The sequence below is a fragment of the Barbus barbus genome (assembly GCF_936440315.1).
Source record: "Barbus barbus genome assembly, chromosome: 32".
Classification (NCBI taxonomy): domain Eukaryota; kingdom Metazoa; phylum Chordata; class Actinopteri; order Cypriniformes; family Cyprinidae; genus Barbus; species Barbus barbus.
The window spans coordinates 3858711-3883314 of NC_136760.1; the positions used below are offsets into that span (position 1 = coordinate 3858711).

Below are 24604 nucleotides of genomic sequence, written 5' to 3' on the forward strand. Positions count from 1 at the left end.
TGGTTGTGTACACACACTGCCAACACACATTTCTGTTCAAACAACATGTAAAAGTGAATTTTGCATCCGATGACCCCTTAAATCTTCATGCAAAAGTACTTAAAAACTTAAATACTTGAAATAAGTAGACAGTACTTTAAATAGTAGTAGTAGTAGTACTTTGCAGTTCATATCAAGTTTTGCTATTTTATTGTTATTATTACACAGGCCCCTTGCACGATTGTTGATTGACACTGGTGTTTTATCACAGACCTGCCCTGAGTGAGCTGTAAACAGTGCGCAATTGTTTCTGCGTTTCTGAAATTTGCAGTCTAGAGAACTGCTCATCACCCCACGGAAGAGAGGGTTGGGGTAAACAGAGCCATTAGCATTTTAATGGACATGCACAGAAACGGGTTGCCATGAACAGAGCTGTTTTTGACAAGGAAAAAAGGGTGTTTTACACTACCATTTAACAATTTTGAGCAAAGTATGTTATAGACTTTTCATGAAGACCCTAAAGAATCATATCAACTTGTGAAAAATGGGCATCCGATGACCCCTTTAAGATTTTTTATGTTTTTTGAAGGATTTTAATTTTATATATATTTTGTAGCTCATATTGTTTCCAATGGGGATTCTAATGTATAATTAATTATGTATAATTAATGTATTACATCAATTTTACTATTATTATTATATACATTAAACACAGTATAATCAGTACTACAACAATACAACCAGAACTACCATTATATATCATTATGATTAGAATTTAGGTTCAAAATATGCTTAATTATCAGAAAAAAAAAAACGTTGTAATATGACATAAAAATAAAAATGATTGTAAATTCACTAAAGAGTTGCTTACACATGCACACACACACACACAGTCTCTGTATTGACTAATTACCCATAATCCAGTGTAGCCAGTTGCTGAATGTGCTGAAATCTTTTAAGTGAATCTGGCAAACATGACCCGGACATGAATTTGGCAGGTTTCATGATTCAGCCTGGTCCAAAGAGGAAGCTTGGACAGTGATAAACGTGAATAAGCACCTTTGCAGGTCCTCTCTGAAGTAACGCCTCCAATTTATTTTTTTAGCTGACAGCAGTGGACGCTGATGAGGGCCCCAACGGGTTGGTGAGCTACAAAATCTTGGCAGGGGATCAGGGACACTTCACCATCAATGACTACACAGGAATGATCACCGTGCTGCCCAGTGTCAACTTGACCGTGGGCCGCTCCTACGCCCTCACCGTTAGGGCCTCCGACAACAGCCCTGCGTCCCAGAGAAGGTAAATCAACTGAAATCAATGAGGGTTGAAAAAGAGAGCGCCTCTCACTCTCTAACAGAAGACTCCACCTCGCATGCCCAGTTTGAGATCAATACAATGCCACATGGTGACAGATTTATCGGAAATATCCCCAAGAACACTCTGCCGATATTGGCCACTGCTCTTGTCCAGCTGACACTTGAAAGAGCGGAAATTAAGGGCTTTTCACTCTAATTGCCGCTACCTCCCCTCCTGTCCAATTCATAGCAGCCGCTGCCCTCTGTAATTCTTGCTGACCTCCGAATCAATACAGAGGAATGAAGCAGAAATGGAACAGGGGCAAGTGAAGTTCAGGAAATGCATTGTTTCACTCTTCTGTTCGGAAACAAGTTTAAAAGCATCTAATATTCACAACTAATCAACCTAAATTTGAAGTTATTTTCCTACAGAGTGATAGTTGGTCGAAACTGTGTATCCACTTTATCGAGAAATTGTAGAGGGGTATATGGTTAAAGCCAAAGGCAGCAGGTGTGCTATTATATGTGTTGGACAGATGGCGGGTAAGCTCGTGAGAACTGGATAGTTATTTTCATCTCTTATTTTTCTGTTTTAAAGTTTTATGAGAGCGCTGGCATCAAATTCATCGTACTGGAGCATTTCCAAAGCAAAAATACTCCCTGATCTAATTTGCTTCAACCACGCTGATGAGCGCCTTGATACAATGTGTCATAAAACAATGGCAGCACCAGGTTGGGTTTTTACTAAACATCCAGAAAACAGCCTGGAACTGAATTGCTATTGTTAGCTAGGCTTACAGAAAAGTGTTCAGATCTTGGAGGAAGCTTCATTGTGATTTTCTTTGTCAAAAGAAAATCCATATCAGAGTCCATACAAAAATGCTGCATGCGTTCAACAGTATCCGTTTGCATCTTGTAATTACAGAAAATAAGTTTGATTCATCTTCAGTTTATACAACTGAAACCAAGTGAAACTATGTTTAAGTCAAAAACATTTGTATGTGATGCGTCCATAACCAGGTAACAAATTTAGGTTATGAAACCACTTTTTGAAATGTTTCTAAAATGATGAAATGTCCAGTTTTCTTGTTGGGGTCTAATGTTTTTTAAAGGTTACAAAAAACGCTTCTTATAACTTTATTTTCACCCAAATTTCAAGATTGTTAACGTTTATTTTTTATATTCAAAAGAACATTAAAATATCCAGTGTTCATGTTGTGATTCTAACTTTATTTAATGGTTACAAAGATGTTTTTTTAGAACGTTCAAGTACAAATAACATCAAGACATTCCGAGAATGTTGTTCTAAGAATGTTTTTTCTCAACATTATGAGAACATAAATCAAATATTAATAAAGTGTATATATATATATATATATATATATGCATGCATGTATAGTAGTTAAAAGAACGCATCTTACAAGGCAGTGTGATTACGGAATCTCCAATTTTGAAATTGCTTATGTGTCAGGAGTGCCTATTTAGTCAGATCCCTCGATTTTGGAACAGAGCCATAGCATTTTAGGAAAGTATATGTTGAAACTCGTTGTGCATTCTGATCATCTTGTGGCTGGTGTGGCATAGTTAGTAGCTGGTAGGGATGCATTAGCTATCATGCCGTACCCTTGAATGAGACACTTAAAACATTTGTCAAATAAAGGAATATAAATCATGTTCCTTTTGTTTCTTCAGAAGTTCCATCACTACGGTCTATATCGAAGTACTGCCCCCCAACAACCAGAGTCCTCCCCGTTTCCCTCAGCTCATATACAGCCTGGAGGCCAGTGAGGCCATGCGGACTGGAGCCACACTGCTCAACATACAGGTGACTAACCCATCAGCTCCAGATGAGCTACGCTCATAAGGGTATTATTGTTTCAACAAAAATGTATTGAATAGTATTAATTATTCATTTTATAATTATAAATGTATGCACACTGTATGTCAAAAGTTTTAAATAATTAATATAATAGTTGATTTTTATTTTAGTAAACAAAACAAACCAAAACACATAATACAGTGAAATAGTATTACAATTCAAAAATAGTATTTTTATTATTATTTGAATATATTTTAAGATTTATTCCTGTAATGCAAAAAATAAATGAATAAATACATAAAATAAAATTCAGCATAATTACTCCTGTCTTCAGTGTCACATGATCCTTCAGAATCTAATGATCTAATGAGTGGTGATTTTGTGCTCACATACTTTTAATTATCATCGGTGCTCCATTAAACATAATATTTATTGTTAATGTCAAAAAAAAGGAAGAAATATTTTGTAAAATTGTAAATGATTTTACTGTCACTTTTGGTCCGTTTAATATATTTTAATATTTTTTTAATAATTAATTTTATTAATATTAATGATTTCCAGAAAAAAAATACAAATAAATAAATATTTCTGAAGAATCATGTGACACTGAAGACTAATGGCTGGAGTAATGGCTGCTGAAAATTTTGCTTTGCATTAAAGGAATTGTTTTTTAACATACAGTTCTTTGTAATAATTGTAATAATGCTTCACAATCTTACCGTTTTTTACTGTATTTTTGATCAAATAAATGCAGCCTTGATAAGCATAAGGATATCTTTTAAAAACATTAAACAATTTTGATTATTTAAGCCAAAATGTTTGACCTGTATATTTATAAAAAATATATTTATATAAATTTTCATCAAAATATTGATGCTAAATTTAAATAAATAAATACATTTCAAGTCAATAGAATATACAGTATGTAATATACATCCAAATATGTTAGCTGCCCAAATACACAATATATTTTTGTGTTTCCTGATCGCAAAGTTTGGAGGCTTTCTCATCATAATTGAATTAGTGTAACACAAAAACGCTTTCTCTCATTTGCAGGCAACCGACCGTGAAAGAGATCCCATTACATATACCATCATGAGAGGAGATCCAAACAACGTCTTTGAAGTCTCCCAAACGTAAGCTCACTTTGAAAGGCTGGAAAAAGGCTGCTCTGACAAAATCCATCATTTTTGGGGTTTGAATAAGCAAAGAAGATATTTTAATTGTGATTCAGACACAGACACACTCACACAATGCTTTGCATTCACAGAAAAAAAACAGAAAGGAAAAAAAGCTTTTTCTCTGTGAAATATTTGTGTGTTTGGGTTAGCCACATCCTTACATGCACTGAATGCATATTGCATTATGACACAAACATGATACATAATTAATAAGGACTGATGAAATTATGAATTCCTCCATTTCAAATAGCAACTTAAGACATTTCAGCTTTTGCTTGCAGTGAAGGGCCAAAAGTCCCGAAATGTTTTCATAGCAAAAGCTCAGATGCCTTTTATTTGATTGAGCACTCCATAAAACGAGTAAACAACATTAGGTGGCTGATATCTCACACTCTTTCTTTAGTAATGCATGTAGTAAAGCATGTTCTACTCCGTAGTATGCAGTGTACCAAATGGCATTTCAATCATAGCCCGGAGCAAGGCTTCTGATCCTGTTCTCGAGTTATTTAAGCAGGATACCACAACCAGGATACACTTCTAATGAACTGCTACTGTTCTTTCAATAAGCAGCAAATGAAGAACAGAACAAATAAAGGTCTATTTATTGAACTACCTGAGCTTATCTCTCGCCGTCACAGCCTCTTCCTTTCCTCTCCTCCTTCCCACAATGCCTTCTGCTCCCCACGGAGTTTACAATAGAGCTGTCTGTTCGAGGGGATTGTGTGTAACTGTGGAGTCTGGAAAAGTCTGGCTGGAGGGTGAATATGGTGATATAAAGTATATGTTTAAAAAGCACTTTCATGGGGGTTGGAAATGTGGGGCTATCCTTTCATAAAGTAAGCGAAATGGAATTTTAATGTGGAATTATTCAGAAATGTTCAAAATGACTGTGATAGATTTTCAAGCAGAGGGGATGTAAGAGTTTTAAATGGATTTGAGATATTCTTAACTTAGCTTAGGCTAAAATGCCAACTTACCTGCTTTATTTTGGAAACCAATATATCTAATAACTTTTATATGAGGCATGATAGTTCAGGTCTTCAACCTTTGTGTCCTTTGGTTTAAGACACTTAATACTTGATTTTTTTTTTTTAAATAAATAAAGTTGCTTTGCCTATGCTGACATCTCTATTTATTTATTTACCTATCCATTACATTGATCAGTGTGCGTTTGCTGCTGTGCTTTTGGAAAACAGAAGAAATGTACTCAGTGATTTATTCATAAAACAATCTACACAGAAACATTACACTTATTAAACTGTTCATAAGATGAATAAGAGCTAAATTATAATAACTAAAATGATAATAGACGTTGTTAAAAATGTAACTTAATCCACTCATTTCTAACATTGGGATTCCTCACAAGGATCTGCTATGTATAGGTGCTACACATAGCCAGAAATAGCACAAAGGCTTAACGTTTTTACTCATATCATAATTTAGTGCTCAATATGCCATATTTATTTTACTTCAACATGATGTGAGAGTAAATTGCTAAACGACAATTTGTCATTGTTGATGTGCGACTGTGAGGAATCATGCATTTACAGTATGTGCATTTATTCAAATCTATTATGTCTGATAGTCTCAAATTTTTTACTGTAGTTTCACTAAATTTGAATTATGAGAGTTATAGTTGTTTCATTGTACAACTCTTTTATTAAAACAAATAAAAATAATAAAAATAAAGATTGATGACATGACTCTTTTAAAACTGGGGTCTTGTGACAATAAATAAATACCTTCCTGTTTATTTTCAGTTATTCAGAAACACCAGATATAAATGGCTGTTTCATAACCAACCCATCCGGTTTGGTTTATCTTTGCAGCTGCTGCTTATAATACCAATAATAAACTTGTGTATTCCCTGGTTATCACTACAATTGATGCTGTTCAGTAGGGTGTGAGCATGCTCTTAGACATGTACAGACGATGCTTTACAGTGGATGCATGATGAATATACATGAGGTCCTCTGGAGCCGTGAAGATGCCGCTTTGAATTTATTTATTTTATTTGGAAGAACGAATGACTGTCTGCAACAATGTCCACCAGTCTCACAGATCCTCTGGGGGTTTTGCTGGGACATATTGTGTCAGGAGAGAGTGATTGTCTGTTTCTAAAGGGCAAATTCACTAAACAGTTGTGGCACTTTTGCATATGGTATTTCAGCACTCCATCTTATTCATTAAACACTCACTATCCATTTAAGAAGGCATTAAATGTGATGAAATATTGATATGCTGTATTGAAACTAATTACTTTCCATCTTTTCTTCACAAATTAGACCTTCGGTAGAAGTACTTTGTTTCCACAAATGTCAATTAACATCAAACTACTGACCACAGAAAGTAAATTGATTTATATTTTAAAGAGATATTTGTGTTTCCTTTCTATCGATCAGGACAGTAGTTATTCATCAAATTATGGAAAATAATTAAATGCTTGAATCATGAATAATAGTCAAGTCAAGTTGAGCTTTATTGTCATTCCGCTACATGTGGGGACATGCAGTACTCGCAGGACCACGGTGCTACATAAATACAGACATACAACAATGAAGTAAAAAAAACACTATAAACCTATACACAACTAACCTACTGACAGAAATAACAAAGTGGATGGCATAAAAGCATGCTGAAGTTAGTGCTATTTAAGTACTCTTGTTTTTATAATAAATTGTTAATTATGAAAAGTCTAAATTTATAGGATAAAATTAATAAAACCAATAACATCTCATTAATTTCCAATAAATCTCCATAGAATCAAATTTATAATGATACACTATGCATCTTATCCACAGTAGCCAATTCTTTAAAATGTAAAAAAAAAAAAAAAGTTTGTTTCTTCATTGGAACAGAAATTTAGCATTACATCAGAATGAGCATACCGTCAGAGTCCAAACAGCTGATGAAAACGTCACAGTAGTCTACAAGTAATCCACACAACTCTCCAAATCTGTTTTGATAAAGAAACGCACCTATTAATCAAATCTTACAAATGTCCGAAGGGTGGGTATATTTTCAGCAAATTTTTATTTAATTTTTGTGTGAACATTAATTGATAACACTTTATTTTAAGGTGTCCTTGTTACAGTGTAATTACACATTGAAGTACCGTTTAGGATTAGGGTTACTTGAATGTACTTATGCATAAATAAGTGTTATTATAATAGTAAGGAAGTAGCATTTGTAATAGGGACACCTTAAAATAAAGTGTTACCCAATAATCTTAACATCTCGCTCCAAGATTCTCCAAAATTACTAATTTTAGGCAATATTTCAAGTTGAATGGGTTTTTTCAGTAGTCAGTACCTATATACAGTATCTGTATACAAAGCTGGGTAGATCACTTACAAATTTTTGTCCGTTACTGATTCTAAATTACATGACAAAATTGTAATGTAATGAATTATCTTACAATTCATTACATTACACATTTTAGGTAATATAATCGGACTACTTTTAGGTCACTTTTGACCCAACTCATTTATCACATTGATTTAAATAGGATAATCTTGTACCATATTGATATAAAAATACAAAGAGGGAGAAAATATATTCAGTTTGTTGTTACAGTGGGGAAAAAATAAATAAATAATCAATCCCCTGCTGATTTTGCACGTTTGCCCACTGACAAAGAAATGATCAGTGTATAATTTTAATGGTAGGTTTATTTGAACAGTGAGAGACAGAATAACAACATAAAAAAAATCCAGAAAAATGCATTTCGAAAAAGTTATAAATTGATTTGCATTTTAATGAATCAATTAAGTATTTGATCCCCTATCAATCAGCAATATTTTTGGCTCCCAGATTTCTTTTATAGAGGTAAGAAGCTGAGATTAAGAGCACTCTCTTAAAGGGAGCTTGTTACCTGTATAAAAGACAACCTGTCCACAGAAGCAATCAATCAATCAGATTCCAAACACTTCACCATGGCCAAGATCAAAGAGCTGTCCAAGGATGTCAGGGACAAGATTGTAGACCTACACAAGGCTGGACTGGGCTGCAAGACCATCGCTAGTCAGCTTGGTGAGAAGGTGACGACAGTTGGTGTGATTATTCGCAAATGGAAGAAACACAAAATAACTGTCAATCTCCCTCGGACTGGGGCTCCATGCATGATCTCAAAATCCCTCCTGAGATGTGTGCAAACCTGGTGGCCAACTACAAGAAACGTCTGACCTCTGTGATTGCCAGCAAGGGTTTTGCCACCAAGTACTAAGTCATGCTTTGCGAAGGAGTCAAATACTTCAGAATCAGAATCAGAATGAGCTTTATTGGCCAAGTATGTTTACACATACAAGGAATTTGTTGTAGTGACAGAAGCTCCACAGTGCAACAGAAAGTAGCGTCGACCAGATGGTAACAGTTCAAAGAGGGAGTGTGCTGGATGTGAGGGGCCCAGAGTGATTTTACCAGCCCTTTTGCTCACTCTGGATAAGTACAGTTCTTGGAGAGTGGGGAGGGTTGTACCAATGATACGCTCAGCAGTCCGGACTACCCTCTGTAGTCTTCTGAGGTCAGATTTGGTAGCTGAGCTGAACCAGACAGTTATTGAAGTGCAGAGGATGGATTCAATGATGGTGGAGTAGAACTGTTTCAGCAGCTCCTGTGGCAGATTGAACTTCCTCAGCTGGCGAAGGAAGTACAACCTCTGCTGGGCCTTTCTGAATCCCACTTCAGGTACTGAGAGATGGTGGTGCCCAGGAATCTGAATGACTCCACTGCAGTCAAAGTGCTGTTTATGATGGTGAGTGGGGGGAGAGCAGGGGGGTTTCTCCTGAAGTCCATGATCATCTCCACATCTCCACAGGTTCTTAAGACTGCACCAGACAGCCAGCTCCTTAACCTCCTGTCTGTAAGCAGACTCGTCACCGTCCTGGATGAGGCCGATCAGTGTGGTGTCGTCTGCAAACTTCAGGAGCTTGACAGAGGGGATTTTAGAGGTGCAGTCATTGGTGTAGAGGGAGAAGAGCAGTGGGGAGAGTACGCAGCCCTGAGGAGCTCCAGTGCTGATGGTATGAGTGCCGGATGTGAATTTACCAAGCTTTACTAACTGCTGTCTGTCTGTCAGGAAGCTGTTGATCCACTGACAGACAGAGGTGGGGACGGAGAGCTGGGTTAGTTTATTCTGAAGGGTGTCCGTGATGATGGTGTTAAAAGTGGAGCTGAAGTCCACAAACAGGATCCTCACATAAGTCCATGGTCTGTCCAGATGCTTCAGGATGAAGTGCAGTCCCATGTTGACTGCATCATCCACAGACCTGTTTGCGCTGTAGGCAAACTGCAGGGGGTCCAGTAAGGGACCAGTGATGTCCTTCAGATAAGCCAAAACCAGTCTTTCAAATGATTTCATGGCTACAGACGTTAGAGCCACAGGTCTGTAGTCATTAAGTCCAGTAATTTTGGGTTTGTTTGGGACGGGATGATGGTGGAGCGTTTGAAGCATGAGGGGACTTCACACAGCTCCAGTGAACTGTTGAAGATCTGTGTGAACATGGGGGCCAGCTGGTCAGCACAGGATTTCAGACAGGCTGGTGACACACCGTCTGGGCCTGGTGCTTTCCTTCTTTTGTTCTTTCTGAAGACCTGGCACACATCTTCTTTGCTGAATTTGAATTGTAGGTGTGGGGGAGAGGAGGGTTGCTGGAGGTGTTAATGGTTGTGTGGAGAGGTGTTCAGGGCGGGTGTGGGGTGTTTTTTCAAAACGACAATAAAACTGGTTCAAGTCGTCTGCTAGTTGTTGATTCTCCAGTGCGCTGGGGGATGGTGTCTTGTAACTGGTGATATCCTTCATGCCTTTCCACACTGAAGCAGGATCACTGAAATATAATTGTTTCCTTAGCTTGTCAGAATAATTCCTCTTTGCCACTCTGATCTCCTTTTCCAGTGTGTATTTGGCCTGTTTGTACAAGACTTTATACCCCTTTCTGTAAGCATCTTCTTTGGCCTGACGGAGCTGTCTGTTTTGCAGTGAACCATGGTTTGTCATTGTTGTAGATTAGATGAGTCCTGTTAGGAATGCACATATCTTCACAGAAACTGATATAAGATGTTATAGTCTCTGAGAGCTCGTCCAGATCGATGGCAGCGGCTTCAAAAACAGACCAATCAGTGAGAGAGAAACAGGCTTGTAAGTCCCGCTCTGTTTCATTAGTCTATCTTTTAACAGATCTTAATACAGGCTTTGCAGATTTAAGTTTCTGCCTATAGGTCGGAATAAGATGAACCAAACAGTGATCAGAGAGTCCTAAAGCTGCTTGTGGAACCGAGTGATATGCGTCCTTTATTGTTGTGTAACAGTGATCCAATATATTACTGTCTCTGGTGGGACATGTGATGTGCTGTCTGTATTTTGGCAGTTTGCGGGAGAGATTTGGTTTATTAAAGTTCCCGAGAATGATTAAAACAGAGTCCGGGTGTTGTTGCTCACTCTCTGTGATCAGATCAGCTAGTTTCTGTAAAGCTGTGCTCACGTGCGCTTGTGGTGGAATGTAGACACTCACGAGAATGAACGAGCAGAGCTCCCGCGGCAAATAGAACGGCTTGCAGTTAATGAAGAGCGTTTCTAGATCTGAACAGCACATCGTCTTTAACACGGTTACATCTGTACACCACCTTTCATTGATGTAAAAGCACGTCCCGCCGCCGCGCAATTTCCCCGTTGATTCTGCGTCGCTATCTGCTCTGATCAGCGTGAAATTAGGCAGATGAATCGCGCTGTCTGGTATGTCGCCATTTAGCCAGGTTTCCGTGAAACACAGAGCAGCAGAGTTAGAAAAATCCTTGTTTGTCCGGGAGAGCAAAAGGAGTTTGTCCGTTTTGTTGGGTAGAGAGCGGAGATTCGTCAGATGGATGCTAGGCAACGGCATTCGAAATCCACGCTGTCTGAGCTTCACAAGCGCGCCGGCTCTCTTTCCCCGCCTGCGCCTCCTGTAGCGTTTGACCAGAGCTACGGCTCTGCCAACTAAAATGTCCAGCAAAATGTCAGAAAAATCAAAATCCGGTAAAAGATTTTGTGGTGTGTTCTGTCGAATGTTCAGCAGGTCATACCTGGTAAAACAGATCGTATTTGAAAAACAAAAAACAGGAAAAACAAACAAAAACAGTACAAACACTGGAGAGCAACGCACAATAACTGCCATCAGTGGCACCATCTTGTAGTTTACAATACGTATTTGATTCATTAAAATGCAAATCAATATATAACTTTTTTTAAATGTGTTATTCTGGATTTTATTGTTGTTATTCTGTTTCTCACTGTTCAAATAAACCTACCATTAAAATTATAGACTGATCATTTCTTTGTCAGTGGTCAAATGTACAAAATCAGGGGGGTCAAATATTTTTGTTCCCCACTGTATTAACAACATGAAGTGCATTAAATATTACATTACTAGGGTTTCCCAAACTGGGGTTTATGAAGGAACTGCAAGGGGTTTGAAAAGCTAATAATTCATTAAATAATAAACATTTAAAATTAAAATAAGGGTTTTTAAAATAACAACCAAAATAAAGCACTTATTAAAAAATGAAATATTAGATTATTTTTACAGCTAGTTTAGTGCTATTGTGTGAATAATATGTAATCGATAAAAAGTAACTGTAGTCTGATTCTGAGTATTTTAAAATGTAATTTAATTAATTACAAGTACTTAATTTTTGTAATCTGATTTAGTAATCCAGATTACATGTAATCAGTTGCTACCCAGCTCTGTCTGCATGTTTTATCTCACAAAAATATGAATGTCAAGCAATTACAAATATGAATGTCAGGACAGTGACACCAAGATACAATTTACAAAGATAAAAGATCAACGTATGATAATAGATAATTGTATGTTATAATAGATAATAGATATAATAGTTTGTATTGTTTGTGTATGTAACATACTTGCACACCAAAAGTAACCCTGCCTGCAGACAGTCCTCCAACTTTCACGATGCACAGTTTAGTGCATGTCTCACTCACTGCTCCGTGAGTTCTTGGTTAAACTTGCATTACCATGTAAACAAATGTAAATGTGTGACCAAATGTACTGTCTTCTAGAACTCATTTGAATGAGGCACAATGTTTTACTCATGGCTGCTGTTGCCTGACAACAATTAATTCAGCCCTAATCGTCCCCAGGCACAAGTAAAATGTCCTCAGCCTTTCACAGTGGCACAGGTCTTGCAAGAAATGAATATATTGGCCAGCTGTCTCATTCAGCAGCACATAATTCCATCAAGGCTATATTTGATGGAACTAATTTCAACCAAAAATTATTCACTTTGTCTGGATTTTGGCTGTGGCCTGTTGTGCATATGACATTTTCCAGTTTTGTTTTCTTAGCACATGGTGTGAATTTTAACACATTTTCCATCTTTCACTTTTGCTTGCCCTCTAAAGCCACCATAAAGTTAAAACACTTAGACCTCTGGGCTCTATAATCCTCAGATTTTCAACTCCATCTTTGCTTTCAGGTCTGGCCTGTTGTTGCTGGCGAAGACGCTGGACAGAGAGATCACGGATCACTACACGCTAACAGTCACGGCCTCCGATGGCAAACCAGATGGGGTAAGACTGAAGCCTGTCAATCCATCACACCCAATTGAAAATGAAAACTGGTGTAGCTGCAGTTCAGAAGATCGTAATCGAATCTTCTGCTTAAACAGACATTGCATGTAGACACAGTACAACATGGCAGGCAGAGTCTAGCAGATTCAATCATGTTGATGGAAAGAAGGGCAGACGAGAGTTAGAAATTGTCATAAAGTGTGCTGGGAGTGTTGTATAGTCATCTCCATAGTCATCACAGCGTTACTGGCTGCATGGATGTATTTGCAAAATTGCATATAAACAAATGAAAGAAACAAATGCATTCATGATTAATTTATTCTGTTAGCCGGGTAGACAGTCAAATCATTCTTTCACTCACTGATTGTTGTTTGTTCATTAATCATTTGGTACAGTATATATACACTACCAATCAAAAGTTAATTTAATTACAATTTTTGAATGTTTAAAAAAAAAAATAATAATAAATAAATAAATAAATAAATAAATAAATAAATAAATATATATATATATATATATATATATATATATATATATATATATATATATATATATATATATATATATATATATTATGCTCACCAAGGCTCCATTCAAAAAAATAATTAGATGCATAAAATAAAGCTGAATTTTCAGCAGCCAAAACTCCAGTCTTCAATGTCTTCATGGTCAAAACATAAATTACATTTTTAAATATATCCAACAATTAACAATTGTTACAATTATAAAAATATTTTAAATAGCAATAATATTTCACAATATTAGTGTTTACTGTATGATTCATCAAATAAATGCAGCCTTGGTGAGAATAAAATTATATTTTTTTCAAAAATGAATTATTCCAACCTCTGACCAGCAGTATAAGCATAACCACAATATAAATATATTTTAGTAACACTTAAAATAATGTTCATTTTTTTTGTGTGTGTGTGTGTGTGTGTGTGTGTGTGATTTATATGTGACCCTGGACCACAAAAAGATATAGACATCATTTGAAAACTGAATAAATTATCTTTCCATTGATATATGGTTTGTTGTGATAGGACAATATTTGGCCAAAATACAACTATTTGAAAATCTGGAATCTGAGGTTGCAAAAAATAAAAATGTTGAGAAAATCAACTTTAATGTTGTCCAAATGAAGTTCTTAGCAATACATATTACTAATCAAAAATTAAGTTTTGATATTTGCAGTAGGAAATTTACAAAATATCTTCATGGAACATGATCTTTACTTGATATCCTAATGGAATTATTTGGTCACACTTTATATGAAGTGGCCTTAACTACTATGTACTTACATCAAAAAATAAGTACAATGCACTTATTGTGTTCATATTGTATTGCAAAACACTTTTGCTACTATTGAGGGATACGGGATAAGGTTAGGGACAGGCTAGGGTGGTATGGGTAAGTTTGAAGGTGGGTTAAGGTGTAAGTGATGGGTCAACAGTGTAATTATAAATGCAATTACAGAAATTAATTACAGATGTAATTACATATAGGTATTTTTTAAAATAAGTATAATGTAAAAACATGTATGTACACAATAAGTGCATTGTACCAAATGATTAATTTAAATGTAAGTACATATTAGTTAAGGCCACCTAATATAAAGTAGGACCAATTATTTTTATATGAAAAAAAGAGAAGCCTTCCATTGATTCACCTATTCATTCAATCAAACTGATTGCTGTTTATTTGTTTTTTCATTCATTTCAAGTGTTTGATTTCTTGTTAGTTTTCATGCTTATTACAAAGTAGTATATAAATGTAATTGTCAAAAATTAAAATAATTTTAAGAAAGAATAAGAAGAATTAGAATCAAAGTAAAGAGAAGTATAAAATTGATTCATTTGTGCAACCAAACAATCAATAAGTCAATCAAACAAATTATTTCTTCACTCACTGATTGCTGTTTGTCTTTTCCTTTGTTCATTTATCTGTTAGTTTGTTCGTTCTTTTGCAAAAGTGTTTGATTTCCTATGCTGGCGTGAGTCTCCTAGCAGTTACCAGTGACTGGTCTCTCCTGTGCACTCCACTCTCACAAAGGGCTCACAGTGATTGATCTAAATAGAGGAAAATGAGGTGCATCTTACAATGGAGTGATTATGGCTTAATGATAGAGATAAACGAGCCGAACAGGCTTAATTATGAAGCACCTTCTTTTGCTTCACTCTCTTATTGAGCCTATTTCCCTTACTGGATGAACCAACGGTGAAAATCTCACTTAGTATTCCTCAGTAAAAGAGATGCCTGGATTTACAACCCTCTTCGAGCACATGTAACGTGTTCACCTCCAAATTCAAGGATAATCACTTGCCTTCTTCAGAAAGAAAGTACATAAGGATCCGGTTTTAAGCACAATGGTCTCCATTTATAAACTGTCAAGGTGGCTGTCAGGTGGTGAAATTATGCTACATCGGAGTCGAAAGTCTTTGCCTTTATTGTCACGTTAGCGTAGCCTTTACAAACAAATGATGGTGAATCCAATACTTTAATAACCCCTGGAATAATTCAAAGCATCTTAATTGGCAGAATTCTCAGAGCCGTGATCTCTCCTCTTTCCTGTCCCTGTGTGCTTAGCTCATGAAAGTAAGATGAGAAAACAGTGCAGCAGATTTCATTCCCATCTTCCCATTTACCCACAACTGTCCCTCGATGACCTTTTTGATTCAAGTTGAGACGTAAGGCTGGGGGAGCAGGTGCGGTTTGGAAGGTTTTTAAAATTCAGTGACCTTTGCTAAACCCCCTGGTCATTAGCCAATTTAATAAACAGTCCCTTTTCTGCAGAGCAGAGTTGGGAAAATGGGTTTCTTTTTAAGGGCCCTGGGCGACACGCAGAGTTGACCTCTGTGCCTGCTGAGGTCATGCGAGCTGCCCTTTGCATTGCACAGGGTGATGTGAGAGCCAGACAGATTCACAAAGTCCAAAAGAGAAATTTCTTCATTCCCTAGTCTGTGGTTAGAGGAACAGATACAGCCAGACGTCTGTCTAGTGGACACAGACATTTGACTATTGGCACACAGTCTTGTTTACTTTGCTGGAGTGGGCACAATTCAGTATTTGCTCCCTTTCAATCCTCATCCATCCATCCCTCCAATCCCATCCCACCCATCCCTCCATCTGTCCATCTATCTTTCAATCCCATCCATCCATCCCTCCAATCCCATTCCTTCATATGTCCATCTATCCTTCCAATCCCATCCATCCATCCCTCTATCCCATCCCATCCATCTCTCCAATCCCATTCATTCATCCCTCTAGTCCCATCCATCCTATCCTTCCAATCTCATCCATCCATCCATCCATCCCTCTAATTCCATCCCATTCATCCATTCATCTCTCCAATCCCATCCCTACCTCCCTCCCTCCATCCATCCATCTCTCCAGTCCCATCCCATCCCTCCAATCCTATCCCATCCTTCCTTCCAATCCCATTCTGTCCATCCATCCCCCAATCCCATTCCTCAGTCCATCTGTAGTAATTTTGAACTATCATTTTAATTTTAGCTTTTAGGGAATCTATTCTTAAGATTTGATATTGATATGATATTAATGAAAACATATAATTTCTAAGGTTTTAACGACTCGTCCAGCGAATCGTTAAATTCAGTATATCTTTAAGAATTTTGTTTATCTTATTCGTGGCCAACGATAAAACAAACCAAATAGTACTTTATCAAAATTCATGAGCATAGGTAACGCGATCTTTGGCAAATAGTTTAAGACTTGAAAATCACATAGCACCAGACAAAAGATTTCTTAATAAATCAAAGTTTATTTGCTACTCTACAACACTACTAAGCTAAAATAACACAAAACTGAATACATACACACACAAACACACATTGCAGGCAATGAAATTGAAGACAACTTAAACTAGCACTTGGTTGGGCTGATTTCAGTCTGCCCCTTTTTCTGTTTGATCCAATCACAAGTGTTCCTGTAGGGCGGAGCCCCGCCCCGCACAGCTTAATTTTCCGTGCGTAAATCCTTTGCTGAATTATTTCATAAAATGAAGAACATATCCTAGCAGATTCCCATAAGTGTTTTAATCATACATTAGGATGAGAAAAGTCAACTTTCATCCACACCAAATAATTTCTGACGCAACTAGCTTTCATTCAAAATCAAACAACAGGTATTTGGCATACACAAAGTACATACCTTAATTTTATATGCTACATGGGTTAATCCATCGATTAACATGCTACCTTCTAAATCAGGGGTGTCCAAACTACGGCCCGCGGGCCATCTGCGGCCCGCTATCACTCCTGTGGCGGCCCGCGAGGGATTAAAAATAAATAAGAATCTGCAGAGGTGGGCAAACTACGGGTGTTTTCATCCAGTCCGTGAGGCAGTTGTTCCAATATGCAGTATCAGTAAAATCCAATAGATGTCGCTGTAGCCTGTAGTGCAGTATATAATCACTGATTTACACCATGATTTACACCATCCCACCGCTCCGACGTGGCCACTGGAGCTGATCGCGCCCACTCCAGTCAATCCGCGGCACGTTTCAGAAGCAGCTCTCCGCGCCTTAGCTCGGACGTCTGTTGTAAAACCATCATCTTTGTTGATACCATCATTGAATTACTGCGTTAAACGATCAGGAGATATCAGGGAGGGTCTGTGCTGGAGCCTTTCCAGATGCCACATGCTTTGTACTGTTGATTATGCGACTTTATTTATGGTAAACCGGTCAGGAACAACATTGAAGGTTCTGTTCTAAATCTATTTCAGATGTTCCCTCAAATTTATCCTGGGTTTTAGAGATCTCCTGAGATGAGGAGATTTAGGGCAGGAAAACGGCCAGCCAGTCAAATGCAGATGCTGGGAGTGGAAGTCTTATCTCCTGCTAAGGAATGTGCGGTCTTGAAATTATTTTGTGTGTGTCATTACACATCCAACCATCCATCCATCCCTTCAATCTCATTCCAAATCCCATTCCTCAATCCATCCATCTCTTCAATCCCATTGCTTTTTGGAGGATTTTTCTGAAGAACAGCAGGCAGAAAGAAAAACACTGAGGGAAAACGGAAAACAAAATGGAGGGTAGAGGTAACTGTATTTGGTCGGGTCTTCTGTCACAATCTATGATGAAAGGAGCAAGGAGATGAGGAATCAATTTCAACAGTCTTTAATATAATCCAAACAAGGGGAATTCACACAGGAAACGGCTGTGGACACAAAAACATGACGAAGTAGACCCGACAAACACTAACAGAAGGACTGGGGCGATGAGACACACCTGGAATCAAATTAACAATCAACATGAGGGAAAAACTGGGTCACAGGGAACACATGGGGAACAAAACACACACAAAACAGTCCACAATCCTGACAATGTGTGTGTGTGTGTGTGTGTATATATATATATATATATATATATATATATATATATATATATATATATATATATATATATATATATATATATATATATATATAAATAAAGGTGCATCTCAATAAATTAGAATGTCGTGGAAAAGTTCATTTATTTCAGTAATTCAACTCAAATTGTGAAACTCGTATATTAAATTCAGTGCACACAGACTGAAGTAGTTTAAGTCTTTGGTTCTTTTAACTGTGATAATTTAGGCTCACATTTAACAAAAGATCTCAACAAATTAAACTACTTCATAAGACCAATAAAATAAAAAAAACATTTTTAGTGAATTGTTGGCCAATGGCCAAACGGTGGTTTTCCTTCACACAGAGCTCCCCAACCCGTGTTGGACGCATCTGTCGAGATTACCTTTCTCATGTAGACCATCCCCAGGGGAACACCCTGCTCCATTGAACATTTGTCCAGGGGGCCAGGGCTGATACACAGGCCCGGTTCACCTTGATAAGCACCTGGGATGGAACTGGTGGTTTCAGCCAGTACTGAAGGGGACGCATATGAAGCAGGCCCAACCGTAGTACTTGAGACGCTGCGGCCATAAGGCCCAGCAGTTTCTGAAATGCCTTGAGGGGGCGAGAGGCACCGGCTTTGAAGGAGGCCGCGAGCCATCGTAGGGCTATAGCGCGCTCCGTTGTGACTGTCACTCTCATGTGCAGTCGAGCGTTGTTTTCAGGAACGAAACTCGTTGACTGGGAGACAGCGCACTCTTGGCAAAATTTACCCTGAGTCCCAGGCACTCCAGGTGGCTGAGGAGCAGGGCCCTGTGAGATAGCGCCTCCGCCTCTGACTGGGCCAGAACGAGCCAGTCGTTAAAGTAATTGAGAATGTGGATTCCCCTCAGGGGGGAGAGAGCCATGTCTATGCACTTTGTAAAGGTGCGGGGAGCCAGGGACAGCCCGAAGGGAAGGACCGTGTATTGATAAGTAGGTGTCTTTCAAGTCCAGAGAAAACAACCAGGAATGGAACCATGTCAGCGTCTTTGATCTCTGTCAAGGTGAGCCAAAAGTGGCGCTCTAGCGCCACTAGACTGGCCATAGAGAGTCAGATCCGTCACACTCCTCAGCTCCCTGAGAGACACGGGGTCTGGGCCAACCCTGCCCGTGCCGGCAAGGAGTTTGGCCTGGAAGACCTGGAGAACTGCCATCGAATGGAATGCTGAGGCCACTTGCCCAGCCGAAGTGTAGGCACGTCCAGCGAGAGCCGAGGTCATTCTACATGGCTTGGATGGATGGGCAACTCGTCATGGACTTCTGGAAAAAAAAGGCTGTGGGAGGGTTCTTCAGGAGGAGACCACTCCAAACCCAGCTCCTCTACGACTTACGAGAGAAAGCGGAGTGACTCGGCGTCCATCCCGTGCTTGACGTTGCTGGGCTCGGACGGCGGCAGGGGGGCGGGGTCGGCAGTCGAGCCTGACATCTCCTCAGCGTACGAGGCTGCTAATGACAGGCTTCTGGGAGGAAGAAAACGGGAGGGCGCGAAGGGCGGAGTCGCTTTCTGAAAAAAAGCTATCTGCGAGCTCAGAGAGGCGAGACTCATATTCTCGCAATGAGAACATTCCGTCTCTGTGAGCGCAGATTCCGCGTGGGATTTCCCCAAGCAGGAAACGTACTCGCGGTGGCCGTCATCGGCATGCAGGGGATCCCTGCACCCACTGCAATAACAGCGCGGCATTTGAAACCACGCCGGATAAATTTGCTCTTTTTTTGAAATTTGCTCTAATATCGCTTGCCGGATGGCAGCAGGGGAAGCCGGATCACTGCTGTGCAATGCTGAAGGCAGCGGGAAAGGCAGCGAATCAGCCGAGCAGAAGATCACGTTCCGTCAGGCTCTTCAGTCAGCGGAGATCAATGAGGAACGTCGTCATCGCTAAAGGAGAAATCCTGAATCCTGTGGCGAAGCAGCCGCTTTTATAGCCAGATGCCCCCGCCCATTCTGTCGGGCTTTGGCGGACTTCGCAGCCATAGGTTCCGATGGCCGTGCAGTTACACTGCGTGACTGAATAAGGCTTCAGTTCGGGAGAATAAAGGACTTTTTTCCCATAAGCGTCTTTAGCAAGACGCCGTACGAGTGAAGTATTGATAGGGAACTGAACTAACCAACAAATCAATCTCATCACACAACATCTCTAATGCTCTTTTAATTATTCTGAAATGCATGAACCAAAGTGTCCAAAGTAAATGTTCTAACTAGAATACATTTTATAAAATTGTATTATGGAAAACACAGGTTTAGCAATGAAGTAGTAAGATCTTTCTCTCTTAAAGATTAATGATATCCTTCCAGTTCCTAATCACAAGATGTGAAGCTGTTTGTTGACAAACCGAATTACCTTGTGTGTATTTGTCTCAGCTCAGGATCATCTTACCTTATTCTACCCCCAGAGCGCAATGCAAACTCAGCAAGCTTTATTGCCGGCACATGAAAAAATTACAGGACCAATCTGCCAAATACTCCAGCATTTAAACCTTTAGCAAATAAGTCCAAGCAGCAGGGGAAAAACCTTCTGCTAATTTATGGAATATTGGTTTCCTCCCTGGCTTGACTGGGATGTTTTATGTTTCAGGAAAAGTAACAAGATTGACTCTGACTCAACATAAATGGATGCAGAATGATCTGACGAGGCTAAGCTACTATGTTGCGAGGGAAACACTCTTACCTTCTGGATTCTTGATTTTCATTTGGTTTTTAGTAAGCTGGGTTTTGGATTGCTTGCCTTTTAATTGATCGAATGAGTTATTTTGTGTGATGAAATACCTTAGACTGCTTGTTTACTTATCCAAATTCCCCATATGTATGGATGTATCTATGTATTTATTTGTTTGCTTGTTTATAGTAAAAATACTAATTTCAAACAAAACGTTTCACAAAAATAGATTTGTTTTTAAAGATAGATCATACTGATACATTGCTGATCTGTTTGCCTGATTCACTTTTTTATTTATTTGCTTGTTTGTTTGTCCAACCTGGTGAGAACATCAAAAAAGCTGGACTCACTCACTTGGTTATTAATTTGTTTTTGTTTGTTTATTCATTTACTCGTTTGTTTGTTCACTTGTCAGATCATTCTTGCTATAGTATTTGTTTTGTTTTATTTGTTATGTAATTGTCATTTGTGCAGTCTGGTAAGAGCATCTGAAGGCCTGGTAGGAGGAGAAGCAATCATTTGTGTGAAATGTTCTCAGAAACAACTATCCCACTGTAGACTGTGTAGCTCTAATTTGAATTGACTGGTGCTTCTGAATTGAACCTAGCTGAAGTTGCACTACATAACCTGACCTGCAATAACATTTGTTCACAGTAATCACACAATTGTGTGTGTGTGTGTGTGTTTGAAGTCTACTACAAATAACTTGTAATAATAACTTGTGTAAAACATAAGTGGTCAAAAGTTTTCAAAGTGGAGATTGATTGATTGATTGATTGATTGATTGATTGATTGATTGATTGAGTGATTGATTTAGTGATTGATGTAATTTTTTTTTTGCTGTTTTTAGAGAGTGAGAAAGAAGGCAGAAAAAATCACATGCCTTGTGCTTCACTCCTTTCATAACCATTAGGCAATGTCTGACAACGTGCTTCTTCTAAGTGGTTGAAAATGCCATTATATGCATGCCAAATAAGTAATTTAATTATTATTGTATATAGTATATTAATACATTAAATTAATAGTTATTACTGACATTTTTTAATTATACCTAATTATGTTTTTATAATCTTTATAATAAAAATAACATAACTTTAAGATTAATATTAGAAGAAGATATTTAAGATATTAATAACTTTAAGATAAATTACTGCAGTATGACATTTTTTGCATGAAAAAATAAGCCATTAAATAATTACTGTCATTGAAAATTATTCATTATTACTGTTTTTTATTATAATATATAATGTTACATTATAATATGAATGTATTGTAAAATGTCAGTAGCTATTTGCACATACTTACTACTTACACACACACACACACACATATATATATGGCAGTTTTACTTAGTTTCACACATTTGCAGTGTTCCCCTAAAATAATCATGTCAAACTATAGTTGCATAATAAATGTGTAACTTTAGAGGTATGCTAATTATGTTTTCTGTGTATGTATGAATGTTTAAATGTTATGTTTCCATTCCTTATCTTTTAGAAATTAGACACTTTGTGAATTATTGTGAATGTAAATGGTTAATTATTGTTAGTGAGTAGACGGAATTCTCCTTGCCAGCATGCCAGTTTAGTTGCAGCCATCAATTTGTTTAGGCGATCTATACTCTGAAACACTAATCTGCTCAACAGCTGTGGATATTTTTCATTAGTCCCCATTCATAGCTTGATGATGAATGCAAATATGTTAGCAATTTTGCAAGTTCTGTGTAAATTAATCAGTGGAAATTGATAATTGTTTGTGAAAACCAAGACAGTCCGTTACCAGACAAAATCACACAGAGGCCAGATTTGTTTTCGTCGTTGGATTACTGACTGGAACTCTGGAAAGTTTTTATTTAGAGGTGTCCATGTTACGATTGAAGTAACCTGAAGGTTTCTTGTTTTCAGACCTCGACCGCTACGGTGAATATAGTGGTGACTGATGTCAATGATAATGACCCTGAGTTCGATCCTATGCTGCCCCTTAATCTCACAGTTCAAGAGGAAGAGGCAAATGCTTTTGTCGGTCAAGTAAAGGTAAGACCGCAAACGCATTAAAAAATGTTCTACTTGTTCTCCTTGCTGTCTGATCTCTAAACTATTTGCTCTGCAGCTGCTTTCTGCCCTCTGGAGTCACAGAAGATGAAATCTTGAAGTTTACACTTCAGAGATTAAGAATATGACTTTGTGGTTATACTTTTCTGATTTTTCATCACTTGTTGTTGACTTAAATGAGTCATTCGCCCAGAAATGAATATTCTAAGTCATTTTTCCACCCTCGTGTCACTTGCAAACCCACATTATTTTTTTTCTGTAACACATGAAAAACACAACTGAATTGCAAAGGCATCTTTTAAACCTGTTATGATTATTTTAAGTTTCATAAAAGACACAAAAGCATCATACAAGTTCCATAAAAGTAATATTGTGCACTATATTTTGTTTTGTTTTTTGTTCTTTGCGAGAAACAGACCAACATGTCTGTTATTTACTAAGAATCATCATATCTGAGCCATTCTTCACACAAAGCTATGACTTCAGAAAAAAATTGGAGTTTTGGTGAAACGTGAGAGATGAGAATATACTGTGGACCTGAAGGCATAATCAAAGTAACCAAAATAATTAACAAATGCAAGAGGCAGCAGATGTGTACAACTATCTGATTGGCAGCATTCCAGTTCTCTGGAACTTTCTTTCCAGTTTTTGTGCATCTTTATCCAGACAGCAAAATTTTTTGAGCAAAAATGTTGTAAAATCTGTGTTGGGAAATATTTTGCCCTATTTTTCCCATTTGCATGGGTTTCTATTGAAATGATTGGGTTTTGACTTCAAAAAATTACCAAACAATGTTAAATGTGACTGCAACTGAACGATAAATAAATGAACTAATACTAATATAATACTAATAGATATCAACATACAGTACTTTCCCCAGTTGATTAATCCCAGTACATGAAGACAATTAAAACAATTGAAACTGAAACTTTCCCCAGTTGATTAATCTGAAATGTTGTTTAAATATTAAAATTTACCAGTGCATAAATAGAAACGAAATAGAAATGATTTTACCTATAGTATCTTGCCTTAAGATGTGACCTGATCCTAAATATGGAGCAACACAGTGAGTGAGTGAGGTGTTAAACCAGTTAAAACCAATATATCTTGAGCTGTTTTTAATTCTTACTGACTGATTCTTTAATAAGAATCGGCTCATAAGAATCATTTGTTTCAAGAATCACTATCACTACTGCTCATACTTAAGGTTATGGATTCAAACATGCTCCTAAACTATTTGTGTTACAGTTACAAAATCTCAAATCATGGGCCCGCTCCTTTAAATCTGTCATGGTTACTTTCACCGAGCTTGACTGTTCTATTGTACAGTTCTATTTCAGGATTTCAATCCCATCCGTGGTCTCCTATGACCGGTGTTGTTCAGTGCCTGCTGGGGCGTGGGCATGACGCCAGTAGCTAGAGTGTCTTCCTCTGCCCTCTTGAGCCCTCATCTCACTCTCTCCCCATCGCTCGCCCAGCTGGCATACACTCACAGCATACCCGCCAAAGACCCTGCCCGCTCCACTGTTTATGATTTTCCAATTAAAGAAATGTAATTTAAATAATTTGTTACCTTCAGGGACGTCCTGTAATGAGCTGCTTTGTTGGGCTCTGTTAAGCTGCGAAGAGTTGTAATTAGTGGTCTAGATTAATAGAGCCGCA

The 24604-nt window shown here is 37.9% G+C and overlaps 1 protein-coding gene across 1 annotated transcript in view; it reads left to right on the forward strand.

The window, feature by feature from the left end:
* The window catches only part of LOC306852003 (protocadherin-15-like), a gene marked incomplete at its 5' end in the record, with an annotated part of 238116 nt that overhangs the window by 122279 nt on the left and 91233 nt on the right, over window positions 1-24604 (forward strand). The window contains 5 exons of the mRNA XM_079388567.1: window positions 1085-1278; window positions 2967-3099; window positions 4150-4229; window positions 12744-12837; window positions 22796-22924. Of these exons, the coding sequence (XP_079244693.1) occupies window positions 1085-1278; window positions 2967-3099; window positions 4150-4229; window positions 12744-12837; window positions 22796-22924 (630 nt within the window). The remainder of the gene's footprint in view (window positions 1-1084; window positions 1279-2966; window positions 3100-4149; window positions 4230-12743; window positions 12838-22795; window positions 22925-24604) is intronic.